Source organism: Numenius arquata, chromosome 4 (assembly GCF_964106895.1).
Source record: "Numenius arquata chromosome 4, bNumArq3.hap1.1, whole genome shotgun sequence".
In the NCBI taxonomy this organism is placed as follows: domain Eukaryota; kingdom Metazoa; phylum Chordata; class Aves; order Charadriiformes; family Scolopacidae; genus Numenius; species Numenius arquata.
Genome location: NC_133579.1, coordinates 25,756,388 through 25,770,229, shown reverse-complemented (window position 1 = coordinate 25,770,229; position 13,842 = coordinate 25,756,388). Strand labels below are relative to the sequence as shown.

At 43.2% G+C, this 13,842-nt stretch overlaps 1 protein-coding gene across 3 annotated transcripts in view; it reads left to right on the top strand.

Annotated features, from left to right (window-relative positions):
* The first annotated feature begins 3,596 nt into the window (after positions 1-3,596).
* The window catches only part of PTPN2 (protein tyrosine phosphatase non-receptor type 2), a 34,905-nt gene continuing 24,659 nt past the window's right edge, over positions 3,597-13,842 (top strand). For 2 of the 3 annotated variants that reach the window (XM_074146279.1, XM_074146277.1), the window contains exons 1-2: positions 3,597-4,718; positions 8,621-8,711. In XM_074146279.1, coding sequence (XP_074002380.1) covers positions 4,479-4,718; positions 8,621-8,711 — 331 coding nt within the window. In that variant the 5' untranslated portion in view covers positions 3,597-4,478. The remainder of the gene's footprint in view (positions 4,719-8,620; positions 8,712-13,842) is intronic. The other variant, XM_074146278.1, reaches the window with a different exon arrangement.

Genomic DNA, 13,842 nt, shown 5'->3' with positions numbered 1-13,842 from the left:
CAGTTGCCATTTTCTTTTCACACTCCACAAAGATTTCAGCTTCACTGTAGGAGTCCAGTGCAGCACAGACTGGCACAGATCTCTGAACTATAAAATGGACTTCCTAAATAGACCTTAATCTTTCCTTTCTTTCTTGGCCATAAATTTCTTCTACCCAGAACTCCAAACTATAGTGTTCGGGCAATCATTTAGACTGGGCACAGCTGCGTTGTCTTTCTCTTCAAAGCATAATTACAGCTTCCATAATTCCATCACTTTTACTATCCAGCCATTTTTTATCAGACATTGGACACTAGAATCCTACTGCTGTGGACCTGTGACTGATGTGACAGACCTCCTTAGCTGAATGCCAACCTTTTAGGGCCCCTTGAGCTTCTGCTACTGTTGCTGCTACAAGGATTTGCATTTTGCTACATAAAGTTTGAAGTTGTTTTTTGTTTTTTCTTTTGCTGTATGCCAAAATACAGTTTAGGGCAGGGGAAGGAAATCAGTAATATAGCTGAGGACAGGTATTTGTACTGGCACCCACTTACAGTAATACGAGTTTTAATGTTCACTTGAACAAGAAATACAGTCCCTAAAAGTCTGAAATAGGGAGACTCCACTGCAAATGCACAGAACAAATGATGCCTGTTTCATCCTGACCATTGGACCTTTTCAGTCAGCTTCTCCTGCTCCCCAACAGATGCCAGAAGAGTGGCCAGCCCTTCTGAGTTTCCAGTCCTATCCAGTTTGTGGGGGAAGGGAGGATGCTCTTCTCCTTTAGGCCTTGGGCTACAAGACTTAAATCAGGAAGGATATTTTCTCATCCTCTCACACCGTGGCAAGCTTAAGCACATTACAGCTTTCTTCCTCAACAGCTAAGATAGATTGATGTGGAATGTATTTGTGAAAAAAAAACACCTCAGGGAAGAATTTGTTCTTCATCTACCAATATCCAAAATGGTTCTCAGAAAAGAAGCACAAACCAGATCATTTCCAATAAATGATACTTAAGTAATTCCAGTGAATGACCCAAAAACCCCATACACACAGAGGAACAAGCACTTAGTCCATTCCAGGCTGCTACTAAAGTTAATTGTTTGGCCAAGGTCAATGGACAAACACCATTTAAAGTTAACTTGATTGGTCTTTTTCATTCAGATGAGCAAGGGCACCAAACTAATTTTGAGACCAGAACTGCTATGGATACCAGCTACCCTGGGGTGACTGTTCTGTCAGCACAGCAAGGGGCTCCTCAAATTATCAGACATTTTAATAAGAAAACATTGCAATAACTACTTGTTTGTGTTTGTACTAAGACAGAAAACACTAACAATATACCACACATTCCAGCAACTCCATTATCCTGCTTTGCATACGTCTCATGCTATTTCAAGGGTTTGAGAGCATCTGTAGTAGTTCATCTGGGTTTGGCTGTAGAGCTAATGCAGAATTGGAATATACTACTGGCAACAGAATAAATAAAGTTTTCTAATGAATGTACTTGGTTTATGTTGTGTACACAGTTCTCCTCCACAGACCATTATAACTGCAGTCCTGGGCCTATCCTGGGCTCAGTTCCCAAAAGCCAGAAAATTGGTACAACATTTTCAGCATATTTGCAGTAAAAAAAAAACAACCAAAAAGCAACCAATGGCAATTTCTCCAGAAACCTCTAGTTTACCAGTTACTGCTTTCCTAAGCCAACTGTAAGTCACAATTAATAAACACTTCTTTTAGTTTTCCATGAGCTGTCTCTAGGCACTGATTTGTGTTACAGATCCTAAACATAGCTGCTACCATAAAACTCCCTCTCCTAATGACACAAGTACATTGCTTTCCCAATATGAACTACATCCCTAAATATCACAAACAATGACACACACCAGCTTCTCATATGCATGGCAGCTGCTAATTAGAAGAGTGGAATACATGTTCCTGTGTTTATATATTCAAACTACCACTTCTCCTGTGTCCCTCTTAACACACACCAGTGTCTCAATGGCCCGCTCAACTGATACACACAGGGTGCTCCTTCACTGATAAAGCTGTCCTTGAACTCAAGCACAGTATTTTCTCACGCTCCGGGGGCAGCAAGCTCCAAGTTTTCCCCGGCCTTTGCACTAGAGTGACATGTCATTGAGAAGTCATCACTGTCTGTTCTGCGGACTGACAGGACAGTGACTGGGCCTCCTTTAGCTGTGGATGGCTTCATAGGCATCATGATGTCTGTGACCTACAGGTAACTCCAGCAAGGGGTAAAAAGGGCTGTAGTGACAAATGCTACAAATACAGATCAGGCAGCAAGTTTACATCCAGAGAAATTCCTACTGAAGACTAAAATCAGTGCGGAAGTTGTGTATTTTATTTTTTTTATTAAAATTTGTTATTTGGCAGACAGTGTTACTTTCTTAGACCCAGCCTGTGCAAGATCAGGTTTCTGTGGTTAAGAGCTCTTTTTGTTTATTGAAACATGAATTCAAAGAAACATATTTTAAATCAAAAAGAATCATTACCTTGAGGATGGGCACTTGGATTCTTCTCTGTACTCCTAAATCAGAATCATAATTTGCAGGTGTTGTCTTAATTTACTTTTTTCACAACTGATCACATGTAGCACATTGATTAACTACAGAACACCTGCAGAACTACAGACATGGCCTGTCCCTCAGTCTTGCAGGCAAAAAAATCCAGAAAAGCTACTCCTATATCAATTTCAAAGTCTGAACCCACAGTTCAAGAAAATCTTATGCAACATTTCCTTGACTTGCCTGGAAAAACATGCTGTGAACTTAGTGCTGGTGACTGTCCCATCAGCTGTGCTTCAGAGAGCATCACGCAGTCCCCTGCTATACAGGACGCCAGCCCTTATTGTAGGACTTGAGGGAGCACATCAGCACGTGGATTTGGAGCACTGTACTGCACTGCAACCCGCAGACAGGAAGGAAATGCAACAGCCGATGACAGGTATGCCAATGACAGGTATTTAGGTGTCAAAACCAGAAGTCTGTTCCAAAAATATTTGCCTTACCTGTGTAACTACACATGTACTTCTTGCATCACGCTGAGTGACCCTTGTCCCTGTGTTTCCTAGCTGTAAAAACACCTCAGCAGAGGAGGGTGTGAACTCAGCTCACTCAGCCCTGAGGCTACATTTCACCAGCACGCAACTTTCGGCCTTGAGGTGCGATGTGGGCAACGCTCACGCCGGGAGTCATCGTGCCACTGGGGCCTTCGCACCGCGCTGCTGTAACGGCAGCTGGCATGCGACCTCCTCAGTGCCTTACTGACGTTAATTCCATCGGCACACTAACGGTGTGATCGCCTCGCTCTGCCGACCTTCCCTCCTCACCTCACACACCTGAAGTCCTCCTTAGAAATCACCCGAGGCCCAGCCCGGCGCCTCAGCAGGGAGGTGCGGTGGCAGTACGGCCAGAACCGCGCAGCTGGTTATGGTGACCATAACCAGCGAGGTGCGGTGACAGCAGATGCCACGCTCAACCGCTGCACGCCTGTACAAGCCCGGTGACGGGGCACTCTGAGGGGGCCCGGCGCTGAGGGGGCCCGGCGACCGCACCACAAGCAACGGTCGCCGCGACTAACCGCCAGGGGGCGGTAGAGGGGGCGTGTCTAACCGGCGGAGGGGGCGGCCGAGCCGGGGAGCTGAGGGGCACGGCGGGGGCAGAGGCCGCTCGAGGGCGGATAAAAATATTCCCGGTGGAACCTCCCGGTCGGTGAGGGGGCGTGCTGGGGGAGGGCGTGGAGTCATGCCTGGGAGAGGGACCCCGCCTAGAGGGGGCGGCGGGGCTAACGGCAGGGCTGTCGCTGGGGTAGGAGAAGGGAGCCCGGCGCTTTACCCTCTTTTTCCCCTGTGCAACACTAATTAGCGACACTAATTACAGCCGCACGTTACACAGCAAGATCTGTGCTGAGGTGCGAGGCGCAGCCCCCTTGTCTCGAAGGGCGCTTCTGCGGGAGGCCGAGCCGCAGGGCGGGTTTTCCTGCCGCTTAGGCAACCGCAGCCCTTGCTGAACCCTTTGCTTGGCCTTGAGTTCCGCTGACCGTTTTGCGGAGCGGTTTCCTCGGGGAGTTTCTCCCTGAAGCGATCACTGGAACAGGTTGCCCAGAGAAGCTGTGGATGCCCCATCCCTGGAAGTGTTTAAGGCCAGGCTGGATGGGGCTTTGAGCAACCTGCTCTAGTGGGAGATGTCCCTGCCCATGGCAGGGGGGGTTGGAACTAGAGGATCTTTGAGGTCCCTTCCAACCCAAGGGGCTGCTGCTGTACAGGCGGCGAGGCTTGCCGTCGTCTGTCGCCTTGCAGCCAGCTGAGGCGCCGCGAAGCAGCGCAGCGCCTCGCAGCCCCCTCACCGCTCCGGGCCGAGCCACCTGAGGGCGGCGCGCCCTACCCCGCCCCCCTGACGTCACTCCAGGTGCTCTCCTCCCCTCCGGGGGTGTGGTCTCGGCCCTTGCGGGTGGGCGGAGCTAAGGGGCCGCGCATGCGCCCAGCGCCGGCAGGACCCGCTGCGAGCGTATGTGCGCGCGCGGCGCCGGCAGCAGCGGTGGGGGCGGAGCGTGCTCGGCGCTCCCCTGTGGTGGGCAGCGCGCGAGGGGCCGGCAGTGCGCCGGCCTCCCCACGGGCTCGCCTTCTGGTCGCCACCGCTGTCGCCATGTCTGCCATCATCGAGCAGGAGTTCCAGGAGATCGATGCCACTAACGACTGGCAGGCGCGTTATCTGGTAAGTGGGGGTTCTCCGCCGGCGGGAGAGCGGGCGGGGAGAGGGCCGCCGGCCAGCAGCGCCCCGTTGCCGGTACTTGCCGCCACCTCACCGGGGAGCGGAAGTCGCTGGGCCACGACTCGTTTTCAGGTGCAGGCAGCGAAACTGCGGGCGGGCGCCGCGCATGCTCCCGGCGGGCGGCCGCCGCGGCTCACCGGGAGGGGGCGGCGGGAGCGGCGGCGGCGCGCAGGCGCCGTGCGGAGCGGCGGGGGTGCTGGCGGCGTACTGCGCATGCGGCGGCGCCCCCCGTCCCCCCCCCCCCCCCCTCGCCCCGGCCGGGTGCGGGCGGCGGGGCGCGGAGGGCTGAAGCGGGCTGGGCAAGGGGCTGTTCCCCGCGGTTTCCCGGCGGAGCGGAAAGTTATAGCCGGCAACGTGGGTTCGGCCAAGGCTTGCCATCGGCTCTGGGGTCGCGGTTCTTCAGGCACCCGCTCGCCCTCCTGTTACCCACCACTACCGCCTGCTTGGCTTCTGCAGGAGAGCAGCTCAGAAACACACGATTTACCCTTTTTCTCTGGAAACGACACCGATTACTAACTGGTGCAGCAGTAGTCTTTGGGTCAGTTCCATAAAATAGACTTCACGTATAAGTTTATAATACTACAGTAGTTTCTTGCAGCAGTATGTATTTTACAGTGCTCTTTCACAAACTAGGAAAAACAACCCAAAACTGAAGTTATTTTTACTGACTTTGTTATGCTTTGTTATGCTTTTTCTCTGTTAAATTAGTGGTTTGTGTGATACACGTATATGTGTATTTCAAATACATTATCTCTAGACGTGTATTATGGAACTGAACTGTGGTTTGAATTTGACAAGGGATAGTGGAAATAATACGCTTTTATCTCATTAATTTAGTGCAGTTTATGAGAATAATTCGACAGCCAGTATTGTTCTTGAGGTTAAAAGGTACACACACGTGTATTATTTCCGGTCTATCCAGACTGAACAAGTAAGTTAGCTTTCGCAAGTCATTATACTTGGAGAAGTAAACTGAAGAGAAAATTAACTCCTAAATTCTGTATATGGATTTCCTAATTTTATTACAGCAGTGTTTTAACGTTTTTAAAATAAAGTTGTTTGTATTAGAATTGTATGTTTTCCCAATTTTGTAGGTTTTGCGAATGCAGGTTTTTCTCAGGGCACTTAACACATTTGTTTTATGCTAAAGCCAGAGAACGAAGATCTGCTTAAAAAATAAAGGGGAAACAGCACGTGATGCTTTTCAATAGCCCAGACTTGCAGAAAATACTCCTAATTGCTGACTACTTGTTTTTACACTGAGTTTTTGTTTAGGAAGGTATTTTCCGATGATAGTGTTGTATAAGAAATAGACACACTTGCCATGAGAAGTGTAAGTTTCTCTGAAGAAAAAAAAGAAAGTTGGGCATTAGGGTTTTTTATTCTTTTTGCTGAGACCAGTTTTGTATATTTGCCCTTCAGCTCCGTGAATTTGCCAAGACTTAAGGTAAAATTCTGTGAAGCTCGGAATATTTATGCTGCCTCCTGGAGCTCCTGTCCATTCTGAATTAATGACTGAATATCTAATACCGATTTTTCACTTTTTTTTTTATTGCAAGTTTTTCTTGTGTAATATGCCCTACGTTACATCTGTCTTCTGGTTTGTTTCTCCATTTTGTGATGGCTGGATCGTATGTGGAAAAACTGATTTTAGAACTAGTCATTAAACTTCCTTAGTTTTAATTCTTTTTAGTAAGCTCCCTGTCGCATCACTGTAGTAGTGTTTCTAGCCTTTTTAATGTTTCTTTACCAAATGACAAGTCTGTTTCTGTGCACAGAGTGCCAGTGCTTTTAAAAACAAAATAGGTTGTGTCCTGTTATGAAGCAATACAGAATTTACATTTTGTGGGAACTTGGTTGTGAATGCCTGCCGGATGCATTTATTCAACGTGCATGTGGTTGCTCCCAAAGCTTGTAAGCCATAGAAGCTAGAGGAGAGGACAAGTTCCAACATGTCGAATCAAAATAAAAAAACCTGATTGTCTAATAGGTCAAGACATTTTTATACAAATATGTAGAGCATTGGTGCTTGACAGTTGCTGCTCCGCTTTGTGGTTTTGTTTCTTTGCACATTGGCATTGCACTTCAGTAACGTTACACACCAGATGCTAAAAAATGGAGCTTGCTTACGTACATTAGATTTCCACTGAAGTCCTTTTTGGCTGTGTTCATTGTCTGGGAATATATAGACTATTTGGAAAGTTTGAGAAGACATATCAGGCAGCAGAAACATAGAGAATACCAAAGAATGCTTAGTTGTAAAGAGAGGTTTACATGGGGCGTAATGATCATGTGTAGCAACATCATCTAAAAAAAAAAGGAGAATTCAAAGTAAAATATTGTTAATTCTATATCATACAGTGTGTCTGCTGAGATGGCATCAATACCATCTTGATATAGTATAGTGTAGAGGGATAGTTCAGTTCATTGGAGGCTGCTCATCAATAGCACTTTAGCTGTGTTTTCATTTGTCTACATAAGGTAAATGTATATATCTTAGTGAAGTTGTGGAAAAGATACACTCAGAGGCAAAAAACTAATAAAACTGAACATTCAGAGATCTGAACAGTGTGTTCCTTAAAATAGCGCGTAAATGATTATCTTTGAATATCTTCCAAATGCATATTATTGAAAGGTTTGTATTAATGACAGAATGAGAGGGAATGGCTTCAAGCTCCAACAGGGTAGGTTTAGACTGAACATTACAAAGAGGGACATGACATTCCATGACAAAGAGGGACTCTTTGTCAGGAAGAGTGGTGACAGGACAAGGGGCAATGGTTTTAAATTGGAAGAGAAGAGATTTAGATTAGATATAAGGAAGAAATTCTTTACAGTGAGGGTGGTGAGGCACTGGAACAGGTTGCCCAGGGAAGTTGTGGATGCCCCATCCCTGGAAGTGTTCAAGGCCAGGCTGGATGGGGCTTTGAGCAACCTGCTCTAGTGAGAGGTGTCCCTGCCCATGGCAGGGGGGTTGGAACTCGATGATCTTTAAGGTCCTTTCCAACTCTAGCCATTCTATGATTCTATGATTAGGAAAGAATTTTTCACAGAAAGAGTGGTCGGGCATTGGAATAGGCTGCCCAGGGAGGTGGTTGAGTCACCATCCCTGGATGTGTTTAAGAGACGTTTAGATGTGGTGTTGGGGGATATGGTATAGGGGAGAACTTTGTAGAGTAGGGTAGATGGTTGGACTCGATGATCCCAAGGTTCTCTTCCAACCTAATTGATTCTATGATTCTAATGCCTGGGGAGAAGGTGGCTGTGATTTCATATTGGTATTTGTGAGTCTAGAATTGTTCCTTCATATTGAATCATGTTTAACTACAGCTATATGGGTTGAACCATCAAACCACCAAGAATAATCTTGTGGCTGTTAACAGCAGCCATAAAATCCTTAACTAGTTCAGTTATCTTTGTGGGGATTTCTGCTGCCACTTGGTGTAAAAGAGCTAGCAGTTATACTGCTGTTAGTTCTCTCTGAGTCTCTTATTAATGTGGGAGATAACATGCGAGTCTGAGGTAAACTGTAAGCATAATAAATATCTGGGTTTTTTTTTCCCTTTGTTCCTGCTACATCACTTGCTTACCAGGTTGCGCTTATGTTAGTTTGGTGGTGTTCACTACGTATGGGAAGATCTAAATGGCAAGAGCTTGGTCCAGAACAAAGCACACGTTTTCTGAGTGAAAATGACACTAGGTGTAGCAGAGGTTGGTTTAAAATTGTTAGTAATGAATAACCTTGACTAATTAAGAAGCTTGGAAGTCTTCCAATAAGATGTGTAGAACAGTAACCTTAATCATCTTACTGGCTATAAGTAAATTGTATTTTTTGTCTTTTAAAGGAAATTCGACATAGGTCCAGTGACTACCCTCATAGAGTTGCAAAATATCCAGAAAACAGAAATCGAAACAGATACAGAGATGTTAGTCCCTGTAAGTATCTCTTCTGTAATCATTGCAGTAAATTTTCTAGACTGTTTACTTACCCAGTTCACTTTTAAACACCCTCACTAATAAATCATGGTCATTGTAGGTTTCGTATTTTGTTTATTTCTGAAGGCATGTATCCTGTGATAAATGTGGTTTTTGTAGCACATACACAAATGTGTAAAACAGAAGGGAGAAAAGTCTGCCAGTTAAATTCATTGTGCTGAATGGTGAATGAGAGATGACTGCAAAGCATAATTATTAGTATATAGGTAGATGTTTGTGAGCTGCAAAGTAATCCTTTAAAGATATTTTTCTCACAAGGAAATTATTTATTTAATGTTGCCTTATCTGTCTTAAAAAAAATCAACACCTGCTGAGCACAGAAATTGAGTTAATAAGCCTTGACTAACATAAACAGTTTCTTTTTGGGCTAAGTGATTCTGCACCTTTACAAGATTGTGTGGATAAATACCACTGAATTTCTACTGTTGCTTTAAAAAAAAACACCCTGAAATTTTGTTATTCTTGTCTGTTCAGAAGAGTGTATTCATAGAGTTGTTCTTTAATTTTCTCAATGCAAGTAGATATGGTATGGAGTGCTTTGTACTAAGTAGATATGGTATGGAGTGCTTTGTATTTTACTAACTGCCATAAAATGGTCTTTGTGACATAATCATCATATATCTCAAGTGAAGGTAGCTCTTTTTTTTGCCAGCTTCTTAGCTACTGAAGTGTTGTAGACCTTTTTCAACAGCATTTACTTTAGAAACTGTAATGCAAAATAATTATAAAAATACACATGAGAAAAAGATTACCAATATGTAGTTATAGCTGGAGAAATCTATCATAAATCATTTTCAAAAGGGCTAGGAAAAATATTCAGTACATCCTTAATTTCTCTACAAAATTTTGAAGTTGGAACAGGTTAAAGGTTTGTGTGTTCTTTAGTATGAAGTTTCTCAGAGCACCAAAGACTCAGAAAACCCTTCTTGTTACTGGATCTAGAATTTTTGAAGGGTTGCTGGTGTATTGGGGCTTTTTGTTTGAGAGCCTAATCTGAATACGTATTGTAAGATTTGGAGAAGTGCTGAACTCCTTGTTTCCAGTTGAAAGTTGTGGTAACAGCATGTGCATAGCACTTCTCAAAATTACACGGAAGGGTCTCGGGTTGAGTCACGCTGGTCAGATGCAGCACTGCTTGCCGCTCGTTCAACTGCTGCCAGGCTGCTAACTTGCACTGTGTGTTTGCACCGGATGGATCCAGTCTGGCTTAATGCTGAATCTGATGAAAATGAACTTCAGACAGTACAGTTCTGAAGAAGACACCTCAAGTTAGTCATGGCTTACTAACTTCCGCTGTGTGCTCTGCAAAGGGAGATAGGCCTCTGCTGGACCTTTGTTGATCTATGCGTTTCCCAACTTTGCTGTCCTGTTACAGCACAGCATTAGCATCTTACTGGTGGTAAAGCGGATCATGTTTTATTCACTTTCTGTTTCATACCTAAGTTGGGATGGGGTTTGTAAGAAGACAAGGCAGGAAATTGGATTTGAACCCTCGAGACCCAAGTTCTATTCCTGCGTGCAATATCCTATACAATTTCTGTGGCAAAAGCTGTGTTCATGCATTTACCGTTTCTCCCATCTGTGGATTTTGTTTCTTAGGCATTACCGCAAAGAGAATGGGAGCTTACCTTTGTGATTTTCTTTCATTTTAAAAAGAGTGTTTCTAAAATAAGTAAATAAAAAGACATTGTCTTACTTAAGTAGCATCTGATAATGCCTGTGAGTTGTATTCATCTCCTGTAGCTTTTTGGAGCTCAGAATTTTCTTTAATCATGGCATACCTTTTACAATAGTGAAGAGCACTGAACCCTCTGTGTGATCGCAGAAAAGCCTGCATCTGAAATGCTTGTTTAGCCAGGAGGAAAATAATTATGTGATTGTATTAATCCCTGGACCCTGTGCAAGAGCAGAGAGACAGTTAGATAAAATCTGGTCTTGAAGTAGTAGTTGTGCTCAGGAAAGGGTTAGAGTTATTACATGCTAGTTGACACAAAGTATAACATGATGACTGAACTAAGATGGTGAATTTTGAGGCATGTCTCAGTTTGTAGTATTTATGACAGAAAGAAGGTTTAAATTGGGCCACTGAGCCTTCAGAACTGGGCACTAGGAGCAAGACCGCATCAGGAGAAAGTGCAGAATGCTGTTTGAACTAATTCCTGTTTAAGTAGCATGTTTTCAAACATGACTCATAATTGTACCTGTAACGATGGTGAGAGTTGGAAGGAGAAAGAGACCTGGAAAGGAATATATGATAAATAACATTCCGAGATAGCAGTATCTAAATTTCAGAGCAGCAGGGGTAAGAGCTGTGCAGCTTGGTCACTGTGGTGAACACATTTAATTGTGGTGCGTGTATGCAAGGAACTGGTGTTGCAGAAATGCTAGACAACTCAGTCTTACACAATCTTAACATCTCAGTCCTTCACAAATTTTACTGCTCTTTAATAGTGTTTAAATGAAAAACAAGTGATAATACTAATATTCTCTGATAGTCAAAGGCCTTCAGAACTAGCAGTTAAACTTTTAAGATCTAGCTACTTAATTTTGTAAGACATAAGATGTAATTTGATGAAAATGTTTTATTTCTCCCTAGCAGTGAGAAAATGGTTTGTTAATCTAGATAGCGGCCAAGCCAGCCTAAAATCTGAGGTGGTATGTCTGCAAGAGGAAATGCAAAGATTATTGTCTTACAGAAAAGATGTCAATTACAAGTGCAGGAAAAAATGTTTTGGGTTGCTTTCCCCCTTTTCAGCCATAATACACAGGACAGGTACACTGAAACCAACTTGTGCCCATTACTTACATTTCTAGGTAAAAGTTGATTTCTCGTAACTGGGAAATACAAATCATCTTTGCCCAATACAGTTGAGTTTCACATTGTCTCCAGTTTCATAAATATTTTTGTTAGGGTCCAGTTTTGTTGGCTAAACAGCTGTGCTGTGCTTAAGTTTGGTTAGGTAAAAACCCTCAACAGTTACTGCCTATCCAAAAAAAAATAGCAGTCTAGCAGTTTGGTATTAGTCTAGAATAAGGAGAGGAATATTTTGGCTATGTAGTACTATTGAAACAGGAAGTTAATCTGAAATAGGTTTGGGTTGACAGCCAGTCATTTCCTGACAGATGAAACCATTTCTCAGAAAACATTGTTAAGAGGAAAATAACTTGTGAGGTTATTATACTTTATTGATCACTTTAATGAAACTCTAAGATTTCTGTTATTACTTCTATTCCAAATCTTATCCTTAGTTGATATCAGGGGAGTCTAGTGTCTCAGATTGACTGTAAACACCTTTAGAGATCTGCGTGCTATGTTCCCAGATTTAGAGTCAAGAAGGAAATCCCCTCTGCAAAATTGGCAGGATTTTTTTTTTTTTTCTTTGTCTTTGGAGGATAGATGGGGGTTTACGCAGTTTTATCTTTAGCCTTCCTTTGTAATGTGTGTAGCCCAATATTTTAGGTCATCTGAACGTTTTTGCTTGATAGATCATGTTGCTGTTGCAGGATCTTGAGAGGCAGTGATTTCTCCTGTTTTCTTCTTGTGGCGATTAGTAGACTTTGTGTTGGACCTTTCAGTGATTGGCTTCCAATTGTTGTAGAGTATGTACCAGGAGAGAGGAACATGAAGATTGTTGTGCTTTACAGGGAGCAGAGTTCAAGCTGATAGCGATGGTTTTGCATTTAGTGCTGATTAATTATTATTGGAAAAATGTTCCCGTTCTGTCCTATTATTTGAGTGTATGCGCTGAGAACAGGGACGTGTTCTATCCGAAAGAAGCTGACGTTGATTTTTATGACGTTATCTAATGATTCTCTAAAACATCTTGTTACCAGAAACGTGGTATAAAAGAACTCAACATGCTGCTTTTGGAGATACTTCTTTCTTTGGGGTTGGGGAAAAGGGGAATTTTATAGCACATACAATAAAGCTTGCATCAGTATCATAAGTTTTTTTCAGAGTGCTGCTTTAAAAGTGTAATGATCCTGTGCAGTAGTTATGCATATATTTCGGTATGAATACATTTCAGTTATGAGCCAGGCCATGATTGATACAGTGGCATTCATTGCGTACAACCAGTGAAAGGTGGGGAAAAGTCACTTTGCCTTTCCTTTGCCTTAGGCTACCTCTGAAACTTGAGACTGTAAGCCTAGTGACGGGGTATTGTAATTTGAATAATTTAGCAGTTCGGAAAGACTAGATTTAGATTACTGAAATGAAGGGGATTTGCTGGTAGGCGGGGAAGGGTCAGACTGGGTCACTGGGATGGCTTATGGCTACATGTTTTATTTATGACTTTCTTTAATCCACTAAGTAGCACTTCACCCTCCTTTGTTGTTAATAGCTCTATATTTGGGGAGCCAGAGACATCTCTTGGATAAAAGATGATTTTTAAGTTATACAGTGGTTTCACTATTAGAAGCAGTTTTTTTCAAATAAAAACCTTTCGTTAACCAACTGCAAGAACGGTATGATGTAAAATGCTAAATGTTTCATATCTCACTTTTAACTGGATATGTCACTTTCTTTTTTTAGCAGAGAGTGGGCAAATTGATGTGTAATGTGAAGTATTGACCTTATTTGAGACACGGGGAGTGTTGTTAGTGATATCAGTGGGACAGGGTTTCACCTGAAGTGGGTAATAACAGCTGCTTATCTCGGAGTTCTTCTGGGAGTAGTTTTTTTTAGTGCAGGAGCCAGAATGAGAAGCATTTTTTAGGGTTTCCACTTCCTTTTTTGGGCTGTATAGTTTGTTGAAATAGGGGAATTAGCACTTCAGAAAATGAGTACTATATTTTAGCTGTTGTGGGCATGGAAACATTTAAGATAAATCTTGAAGATAAGATTTAAGATAGGTTTATCATTCATATAAATCTAAAATATTTTCTAACTGGAAATTCTTTACATGCGGGAAATATGTTACAGCTAACTCACTGTCAAAAATTGGCTTGCTTCATTTAATTCGGAAGAGCAAGCCAGGGCTTGAATGAGGTTTCTAGGTCATTGTGTCCTTTAGGAATCCCTTCCCTTGAAAGAAGGGAAATCAATATATTCCAGTGGCTTGCTTTTGTC